Genomic DNA, 11,009 nt, shown 5'->3' on the forward strand with positions numbered 1-11,009 from the left:
GACCGCCTAAATTTATACAGAACCCATATTTAGGTATTTGCTTTTCTCATAAACGTACAATTGTTATAGACTACTTGTTAAGGTTCAGTGAAGAAGTGTTTATGTTACGATCATGAAACCTTTGAGGAGGACTAATCTAAATCATTGGTGGTGCTCCTCTACTGTGTGAACATGCTTTGGTCTTTGTTGCTCAACCTTGTTCAAAATATGTTTCTGTTCCTTTAAGGGACTTCTCCAACTTCACCGTAGTGACGTTGCGCACAGCATATTCCATATTCAAAGAAAGTCCAGTGGCGGACTGTGGAATCTCCTACTGCGATTGCAGTCTCCTCCAGGTGCTGAGCAAAAAGCAGGTCAGATCATTTCATCTTCACTTAACCGTAGTCTAATCGTTCAGCAAATTATAAAACACAAAAAGTATGTTGGCATTTATTGTAACGTTTAGACATGCGCTTCTCAATTTAATTTCATTTTGAGCATGTGGGAAAGTTTGTTATTGCTGTATTTTCTTCTCTGAATATGATTTAAGAGTAGTTGCATCTCTCTGTATGAGTATTCTTTTTTTTAACTGTTTTATGTAACTAGGCAGGTTTTATTATAATTACAGTTACACTTGTATTATACATTGTGAAGTAGTCATGCTCTGGAAATGTAGTTATTATTAGTAGAATAAAAAGTGTCTCTCAAGTGGATCTGGATCATATCTTTCCTAAACAATGTTCAAACTTTGGCTACAAGTGTTGGGAGTCTCACTCGCTGTCGGTGTTGAAAGCTCTTTTACACTTGTTGCTCCTATGTGCAGACCTGGCAGGAAGTGCATGTGCAGTGAACATCATCTCTTTCTCATAGGGCTAAATGGAGTGACGGGGTTGAGCAATCAACCGTGGGCTTTTACCCACACGTTTTTAAAATACACTTCTTTTTATGCTGTCCAACCAACAGGAACAGTGAGATGCACATGTTGCTTCTATTTCTTCACATGCTTTTTTTCGAAATAGTAAGGGCGGCTTTTAAAAGTGTTGTTCAAGATTGAAGACCACATTTTAAATATATGCAGCAAACATAATTTTTATAAAGTTAAACTGTGAGAATTTCGCTCTCTGTATTGCTCTGTATTGCTCTGTATTGCTCTGTAAATTTAGATCTAGTTGTAGAAACACTATAAGGAGGAACGTGGCTTGACCTGATTAGGTCAATTTGGATTCTCAACTATCTCTCATTGATGAGTATTGTAATTCCTCTCCACAGAACATTTGTCATTATGAACACAGACAAAGATTCTGAATTCACCACCCCAGAGGGAAACGGGATGGGTGAGTATCTGACTCCTTGTCTTTAATGTGAAGGTGTACGTGATGAGGCTGCACACAGTTCTCCCTAGCTGCCACCATCCTGCTTACCGCACTCTCTCACGGCACATGACTGAAAAGTATTGAAGGCTGAAGCTGTATGTGTTAAGGCTGCATTTAATAGCAAACCATAAGTTGTCTTTGTTCCTGCACATGTATTGTTTGTGGAGGGATTTTAATATTCCATTATTCTAAAGGTTAACTGTAGTTTACTGGGTTGGAGCTCTCCAGATGAAACAAAAAGTAACACAAAGTATTTGCACATGCACAACGTGTCACTTTTTCAGACGTTTGCAGTGATGTTGCAGATGTGAAGCCACAGGAGGAGGAAGAAGAGAAGGAAGATAATACATTCAGTGACAATGGAATGCAGTGTTCTGAACGTGTGACGGCTTCTCGTATGTACACCCCCAACACACACACACACACACACACACACACACACACACACACACACACACACACACACACATCATTCCATTACGCTTTGCATTTTAGCCATCCGGCTCAGACTGTCCAGCGAGTTTATAATTACTTTTTTGTCCACTCAAAAGTTTGAGGTTCAAACTGCTACAAACCCTGTGAATTTTCACAATGAAACGCTGCTGTTTGGAAACACATTTTTTGAGTAAGAGTAGTTTCGTTACTAGAATAATGTTCTAGTTTTGGATTATTTCCGTGTTTACTTTTGTAAAAGTTGTGTATCCCAAAGTGTGATTATAAACCCATAGGAACAAGAGGGAGTTGTAGCCTTTATCTTCAGTTAAAAATAATATTTACAAAAATGCAAGGTGGGTGTAATTATATATGATCAACTAGAAACAGATTACATATGATGAACAAGTAATTGAAGTAAGAGCTATTTGTATGTCCTCCAGCGAATTAGACTGGAAAGGCAACATGAAGGTTATCCTGAAGTAGAGTTCAAGGCTCCTGTACTGAAGCTCATCATTAGATTTTATTCAATGCCAAGCAATGACAGCATCATTCTCAGAGGTTACTATAATCTGCTTTCAACACTGTAAGGGTAGATCCAGAGCATGCACATGAGGAACATAAGGGCTCGATCAACCTCAGTCTGGTTTTATTGCTCACTTTGGTGTCATGTGTTGTCCGACGAAACTTACATTTTTCGTTAACATGGTCAGATATTATGGGTCTTTCTTCAGAAGTTAACTCAGTGTGTTTCATGCACAATATTTTGAGTGTGGAAATGCTATTACTCAGACTTGTGGCCTTCAGCTCTCCTTTGTCACAATGAGAACACAACGTTACAGATAGCTCTCCTATTTTCCTCTGACTGCCACCCGTCTGCCCCACTGGGTGCACTATCTAAAGCCCTGCTCTGCATCTGATGAGCAGCCTGCGGTTCCCTCTCTGAGACCCTGGACTCTATATTGGGCCTCTCGGAGCTCTGCATGTGCAAAGTTTCCATATAGCACCTCTGAGCGCTTTCTACAATACAAGGCGTCGCTCGTCAGCTCATCACCAGTCGCTGTCAAGACCACAGTGTGGTTTCTGGATGGAACTGAGTACATTGACACCAAGCAAGGGTTTAGGTGAGAGGTCCTGCAAACTAGGCCGCAGGACTCTTTGTGTCAACAGCTGTGGTTTTAACAAATTTAAATACAGTTGGGCAGATGCTGTGAGTTGTGGACGTTTGACCTCCAGTGGGTAAGGACTTGAGACTAAGATGAAATGGTCAAGAAAAAACAACAGTAAAAACTTGAATATGCTAGAAATGGACCAAAATTACAGCTCTGTGCTGCTGGCTTTGACGCAGATTCATGTTTTTCAGCTGTAGTGATACAGGCAATAAAGAATCAATCTAAAATACCTTTTGAACAGCAAATGATAAATTGGTGTTGTCTGTGTGAGGTGCCTTCTCTCTCTCTCTCTCTCTCTCTCTCTCTCTCTCTCTCTCTCTCTCTCTCTCTCTCTCTCTCTCTCTCTCTCTTGCTCTCTCTGTCTCCTGCCCTGGTTCTAGTTTCTGTGTATTTAGAGGAAATGCCTTCCCCCTTATCTCGTGTACACATCTTCTGAATCTCTTTTTGACACTTTACAAGGCCAAATTGAGATACCCACACATTGGAGATGCGTTAGTACTAATATGAAACTGTCAGCTATTAATACAAATGTAGAAGTAAAGATGTGACAGGGTTTTACATTCTGGTTGGAGTGGAGTCTCAACAAGCTGCCTTATTTGGAAATGAAAACAAACTTCAACTGCTTTATGGACTATACATCATCTCTTCATGTGTCTTCTCTCTTGTTTATCATGTTTCAAATAGATTCTCGATTTCTTCCTCCTTGCATAGATGTGATTAAGACAGAGGCAGAGGAGATGGAGAATGACGAGCTGTACCCTGAGGCTGAAAAAGAAAGAGAGATTTTGCTAAAAGAGGAAGCAGAAGGGGCCAGTGAGGATGGGACGGAGGAAGGATTTGATGAGGAGAGGACAGAGGAGGACGATGATGAGGAGAGGGACGGGGAGGGGGATGAAGAAGGAGATACCCTGAATGAGCCACAGGACCTGTCGCTGGTGGACTACTCGCGTTACAACAGCACCGCCCTGCCAGACGCCCACACAGGAGCAGCGGCTGGTGCAGAAGAGACCTACGTGCCTGGAGCCGTGGCCCCTCGCATCCAGACGACAGGCAAGCTCAACTGTGACATCTGTGGCCTGTCCTGCGTCAGCATCAACGTACTGCTGGTGCACAAACGCAGCCACACGGGTAAAGCACAGGAACACAGCCTAAAGCACCTGACCTCAAACACAACAGTTGTGCAATCGTCTCTCTGTTGATAGCGCTAGTGGATACTGCCTTGTATTGACTAGGTCAAGATGTTTGATCGCGTAACTACGATCAAGAACGCACAAGTCTGCATCATACTTGACGCACGTGTCCTAACCAGTGCTACAGCAACAGCAGGAGGTTGTGAAATATCCTCTTTTGTTCAAATTTGAAGCACATGCAATAACTTGTGTGTGAACAGATAGGTCAACCCATCATAGTACATCTACAGTCTTTATTTTGCCCAGAATTGTGCAATTCCTGGAATTAATAACTCACTTGAATATATGATGCATGCTTTTTGTCTATCCACATGTTGTACTTGTCACTGTGTAAAGTGGCTGTCAACACACATATTTTAGTGATACACAATCATTGTTTTACTGATGAGTACAGGTGACTAGTAGAATAATACCACCTTCAGATGGAACTCATGAGGATGTGTTTTTTAAATGAGAAGTGAGTTGCGTATTAATCGTCATGAGAACATTTGTTTCTTGGTTTCTGACAGTCTGAGTGGTTCCTTTTTTAAAGATGGTGAATGATTATGTGTTTTTGGCAATACACTGTGATACAAAGGATAAGAAAAGTATCGTTCAACTGAAATAAATCATACAAAAAGACGGTTAATTTTTTAACACATCAGTATCGAAGTGTCACAGAATTTCCACTCAAGACGTTTCGAACACCACATCAATGTGTTGTTCAACAGTAACCCAGTCCAACACGTTGACTCTGCAGCAACAGCTCATTCACAGTGATGGAACTTGACAAATAAACATTTCTTTGTGTGTTCAAAAGAAGCAGATGTCATGGCAGCCTTGTTTTTCATGGTGTGTTTTTCTTTCTCACCTAGGTGAAAGGCCATTCCACTGCACTCAGTGCGGGGCCTCCTTCACCCAGAAGGGAAACCTGCTGCGCCACATCAAACTGCACTCCGGAGAGAAGCCTTTCAAATGCCCCATGTGCAGCTATGCCTGCCGTCGACGTGATGCTCTAAGCGGGCACCTGCGCACCCATTCTGGTACCAGCAAGCCACACACTTACTCACATGTAAAGCTGATATGCACTGATACTGTGTGCACCTGTGCACACAGAATCATGGTGGTTTGGGCTGTCACTCCTTCATGTTGGTTTCTCACCCCTTTTGAATCTCATGAGGTCTGCTGAGCCTGCATTGCTTTTCCAGTAACAACCTGCCATGCACTCTCATATGGTTACGCTCATCACATATGACGTCTTACTCATTTACCTCTGGGAACTTACTGATTCACTTTCAGTTCACGTGTTTTTTTACCTGCAGACACGCTGCACAATCTCATAATCTGCTCATCATCAGTTTTGTATGAAACCACGTACTTAAGGAAATAATACCCGCTGTAACGTTTAGAGGGTGTTAATGTTTCATGTGTTGGTGATTAACTGAAACTTCTGTTCAAAGTGGACAAACCCTTCAAGTGCAACCACTGCAGTCGCAGCTATAAGCAGCGCAGCTCCCTGGAAGAGCACAGAGAGAGGTGCCATGTGTACATGCAGAGCAAAGGCGCTGCTGAGAGGGGTGAGCACACACTCAGCCACTTTCTGACACCCGCTTCCTCGGCAACATCTTTCCAACGTGTCTTCACAGGACACACACAGACACACTTCACAATGCACACATAACTGCTAATGTGAATTGACCACTGCACAGTCTACATAAGGTCATTTGCACATATGGAGCGCACATTTACAGCTGTTATTGCTTGCAGATCCTGTTTTTGTAGCCTCGCTAAATTAATGAGCTTGTGACTGTTACCCCATCATTACAGCTAAATAGGTTATGGCTGCTGTGGTTTGGAGGCACAGCTTATGAAGACCGCTTCTAATGTCTAGAGCGGCAAAGGGGAAGCCAAATATGTAGGGCAAATGTTTTAACTCACTCGCTTAACACACACACACACACACACACACACACACACACACACACACACACACACACACACACACACACACAAACCCTCTAAATTGTATTTATTTAACGTTTATTTAACCAGATAATATCCATCAAGATAAAATATCTAAGCAGCAAAGTTAAACATTGATTTCATGCATATAATAAAACAAAACAATACATTACAGAGTTACACATTTACATCAACAGAAGGTGTTAACTTGACATTATGTATTTAACCTCCCCCCAAAAATCCCTCTACGTACAGGACAGTTGCACAGTTGCAACACACAGACCTGCTCCTGTGGTCACCAAATGTTGTAAGTTCATGCTTGATAGTGTTGTAGTGGTGAGGAAGTACATCCTCATCTTGTGGTCTCCTCTCCTGCACTGGTGAAGTAAAAACCCACCAGGAAGTGAAGTCAAGAAGCTTCTGATCTCAAATTAATATTTTGTTCCTCCCAGTGTGACTCAGATTCGAGCAGCTGGTGTGTCTTGCAGGTTTTTTTACTTTACTTTACAACCTCAAAAGCTTTGAGAACTGGACAGTTGCAGCTCCGTGCACTGCCTTTACTTTTGATATTGCTTGATCAAAAAGAGGTCCTTCTTTGTTTCACTCATACTCTCTCACTCTTTTGCTGTCAAGCAGAGGACAGCCAGACATCGAGGACTCAAATGGGTACTGAGCGTGCTCTGCTGCTTGACAGGCTCGCTAGCAACGTAGCCAAACGGAAGAGCTCAATGCCACAGAAGTTCACCGGTAAGAGCAGCTGAACGCACACATACAAAGGGGCTGAGAAAAGGCAATAACCTATTTTTTTTAAATTAATTAAGGTTAAAAGAAAACATTCTGAATGCCTAAATGTTTTTAGTTTGATTAATATATTCATCTACTTCATCGATATTTTACTTTTTTTACTGACTTCTGTATTTTGAAATTTTATCCTTACTATATTTACTAAAAGATGCTGTGGTCCTTTTTTTATTTTTTACATGTTTACACCATTTGTGCTTTTTGCTTTGCATTCATGCTTTTACAAAATTTGTGTTTTGTATATGATTTCAAGTTGTCTGCTAAGCTACTTGTTTGTCTGTCTGTTTATCTTTGCTGGCCTCCATCTCTTGCCAAACAGGAAGTGAGGGCAGAATACCTGCCTCATACCTGCACACACCGGTGGCCTCCACTGTCTTAAATTCTCTGCGAGAAATGTGCCATAGGTGGGTATTGGTAACCATGCATGGTTATTTAAATGACTACATGTTTAAAGAGAGAGAGAAAGAGAGAGAGAGAGAGAGAGAGAGAGAGAGAGAGAGAGAGAGAGAGAGAGAGAGAGAGAGAGAGAGAGAGAGAGAGAGAGAGAGAGAGAGAGAGAGAGAGAGAGAGAGAGAAAACATGTACTTTAAACTTTTATTTTTAATCAGTTTAAGTTGACATTGGGGTCCTACACATACAACGATTTTCAATAGTTTGCTCTCACCTCTCTGGCTAAGCTTAAACATTGGGTTGTAGTTTCGTAAATCATCCCTCAAGCTGCTCACAAAATGAGAAAAAAAACTCCTACATGTCTCTATCATGTTGACAAATGAAGAGAGATCTTTCAATATGACAACCACAGGGGGAAAAGAGAAGTAATGTCTACAACCACAAAGAGAGAGAGAACGGGCGGGAGGCGAGAAACGTGAGCAGGTGCATCTATGTCTATACTTTGTGGTGCAGCTGCACGAGAGGCCTTCGTCTGCGTCGTCTGCTTCCTCTCAGCCCTCTGTCCTCTCATGCCTCCAAGCTCAACTGCTGGCTCACGGTCCTTTCATGCTTTAAAACTTTGTGGCACATCGTTCTAATTGTCTTTAGTCACCACCAACGTGACGACCCCTTAGAGTCCTGTAAGGATCTCTGATAGATATTTTTCTATCCGTAAGCAATAACTGTTTCAACTGCTGCTTGTGGCATTTCTCTGAATACGCTGTTGGATGAGATATGTAAAATGTCTTCAGTGCTCTTTTTTCTTATGCTGCTGGTTTAGGCGACAACGGTGTCTGCCTGGACCTGAGCTTTAATAGGGAGCTGGTCTACCGAACTGACGTCAAGGACCCTCCACAAGGCTCCCCAGGGCCCGACACCCACCAACAACCCATAGGGTCAAACAGTAACCCAGCTCCCTCCCGCAGGCCCTACCCCATCCAGTTGAGCCGCAGTGACATCAGCACCATGGGCCTCACTAATGGCCACAAAATGGGCATGCCGGTTTTGGGCCTCCCTCACACCACCCAGCCACCCCTCGGCGTGGACTCGTTCCACACTGACGGCAGCCAGATGTCCCAGCCTGTAATGTACAACTTAGGGCACCTGCTGGGGGGGCTGAATCATCAGAACGGCATCCCTCACCCACACGCCCAGCCCATCCCTTTGTCGCTGCTGGAGGCTTTACGTGTGGTGCGGGTTGACGGGGAGGGCGGAGCACTGCCCGGGGCTGTGTACCCCTGTGGCCACTGCAGGGTGATCTTCCTGGACTATGTCATGTTCACCATTCACATGGGGTGCCACGGCTTCCGTGACCCGCTGGAGTGCAACGTGTGCGGCCACCGCAGTCGGGACCGTTACGAGTTCTCTTCCCACATAGCCCGCGGTGAGCACCGCCTTGAACTGAAGTAGTTTTCATTCATGCAGACTTTTATGCTTTAACATACACACACAAACACGCACACACACACACACACACACACACACACACACACACACACACACACACACACACACACACACACACACACACATATATGCTCAAACAGATAACACACACACATTTACTCATATTAGTAGCTGGTTGTATCAGAAATGAAAGCATGAAGTAGTAGTCACGTAGTCTGTGTGTGTGTGTGTGTGTGTGTGTGTGTGTGTGTGTGTGTGTGTGTGTGTGTGTGTGTGTGTGTGTGTGTGTGCGTGTGTGTGTGCGTCAGAGAGCTATTGAGAGAGACGTTACAGGAGTGTGACGAGTGTCAGAGTGTTCTTAGTCATACTGTACTCATCTAAAAAGATGGTCTGTAAAGTGTCTATGCGAGGGTTAGAGGGTTACGTTACATTAGTACTTAATTGTCACTCGTGTAGCCCCTGTTTATATGATATTATTATATAGTCAGCCATATATACATTGAAATGTTCAACAAGGTAGCAAAAACAAATACATTTGTTGTCTATCTACTGTAGTTTTTTATTGTTATCTGTGTAAAGATGTACAAATAAAAGATAACCACTCCTTTTCCTTTATCACCTTGTGCCTTGTTGAGAGAAGTTTATCTTCTAAAAAGCACTTTCCAATTGAAGACTGCAGAAGAAAAAAAATCCTATTATCTATAAGGTCACATGTCTCCCTTTAGGCTGTGGTTTGAGAGAAGTGCAGTTCACAACTTCAAAAGACCTCACTTTGCTCTGCACCATCTGTTGGTTTCTGACAATAATATACACTCAAACACAGTTATAAAGGACTCAGAGAGATGTTATTGTAGCACAAACTAGAGGTGTATATATTTAGGACTTAGTAAGCATAAATAAGTAGAACACAGGTAACGGGAATATAAATTAAATTTGTGGTAGGTTAAAATTAAATGTCAGGTGCTGTTGAACACTTAAAGATTTCTCTGAAGCTGTTACATTAAATCAGGAACAAAGAATATGAGCCACTGCTGTGTATTTAACTGGTATGATCTGAAAATGATCAAATAAGGGTTAAATATCAAATGACACTTGTCTTGTGTTGTGGGATTGTAAATAGCCATCACCGTTTCTTCCTTCCCACCCAGATGCTTAGGAAATGAATGTCAGTGGATCACAAGTCTCTTTTCACCAGCCGCCATCTGCTGGAAGCAGTGTGGTACTGCATGACAGTGACTCACTCTTGATGCGTTCTCCTCACAAAGTATCTATTGCTCCAGAGCAGTGGGTCCCAAAGTGGTTTCTAGGATCCACTTGGGGCACTTTAAAATGGTGCAGGGGGGAGGGGGGTCCCCAAACTAAATAAAGAATGATGTATGCATGTATTATTTCTTTAACTGGAAGAAAACTCAATGGGAAAATTATTCTAATCAATGGTTTCACTCTTCCCACTAACTTTCACTTCACCCACAAAGCAGATATTAAGTGATGTCTGCCAGTAAAACTCCACACATGGGAATGTATGTATATGATGAAAGAATGAGGTTTTGACTATCAACTAAGTCAGTGCATCAGGCTTAGTGTGCATGTGAACGTGGATGCACTCCGCCCACATGTCAAGCACAGGGACTCAGTCACGCCTTGCTGCCTTCCGACCAGAACAGGGTGTCTTCATCCAGCTGCCACCCCGCTATCTGTCCTCTCCATCAATGCCAGTTCCCTTTTCTCTCTTTGGGTTTGATAAGAAGTGACACTTGTGAGGCAAACTGTCATCACAGCTTTATATATCTAAGAGCTTGACTTTTTTTCTGAGAAGTTTATTAAGTAAGAGTGCAGATGTTTCAAGCTAAAACAGAATTCAGGGAAGTTTGTATTAATGGAGGATAAAAAAAAAATAAAAAAGGATTCAAAGAGAATATTTTTTGACACATCGCCCCTAAGTAAAAAAGAACCATACAGGAAAAAGGAAATGGGAATACATCTTTAGACGGGCCGGCTTTTGCCCAAAAAGTTTACTTATCCATTCCAAACAGAAGTCATAAAGCAAAATGAGAGGCTTCTGGTGACATCTGCTGACTGAATGAATTAGACTGAATATTATTAATTGACTTGATAGCCAAAAATCTGAACGAGATCCAATGTTGATGCATTTTAAATGGAACAACAGACTGTACACTGACCTTAAGAGCAACCAAGAAATAAAATACAGTTAAAGTCATGAAACCTTAGTAGGCGGGGTCAGTTTGAAAAACTGGAATTTTAATCTAAATGAGTTGCTATTGTTT

The 11,009-nt window shown here is 42.3% G+C and overlaps 1 protein-coding gene across 2 annotated transcripts in view; it reads left to right on the top strand.

Annotated features, from left to right (window-relative positions):
* The window catches only part of LOC137792820 (zinc finger protein Aiolos-like), a 10,938-nt gene extending 1,599 nt beyond the window's left edge, over positions 1-9,339 (top strand). Inside the window, exons 2-9 of one of the 2 annotated variants that reach the window (XM_068588573.1) lie at positions 227-353; positions 1,249-1,313; positions 1,637-1,747; positions 3,668-4,084; positions 5,001-5,168; positions 5,586-5,702; positions 6,724-6,834; positions 8,099-9,339. In XM_068588573.1, coding sequence (XP_068444674.1) covers positions 1,262-1,313; positions 1,637-1,747; positions 3,668-4,084; positions 5,001-5,168; positions 5,586-5,702; positions 6,724-6,834; positions 8,099-8,727 — 1,605 coding nt within the window. In that variant the 5' untranslated portion in view covers positions 227-353; positions 1,249-1,261 and the 3' untranslated portion in view covers positions 8,728-9,339. Of the gene's footprint in view, positions 1-226; positions 354-960; positions 998-1,248; positions 1,314-1,636; positions 1,748-3,667; positions 4,085-5,000; positions 5,169-5,585; positions 5,703-6,723; positions 6,835-8,098 lie in introns of those variants that run through there. The other variant, XM_068588574.1, reaches the window with a different exon arrangement.
* Positions 9,340-11,009: the final 1,670 nt, after the last annotated feature.

The sequence above is a fragment of the Clinocottus analis genome, unplaced genomic scaffold (assembly GCF_023055335.1).
Source record: "Clinocottus analis isolate CAN_PGR_092001 unplaced genomic scaffold, fCliAna1.0.p SCAF_22, whole genome shotgun sequence".
NCBI lineage: Eukaryota > Metazoa > Chordata > Actinopteri > Perciformes > Cottidae > Clinocottus > Clinocottus analis.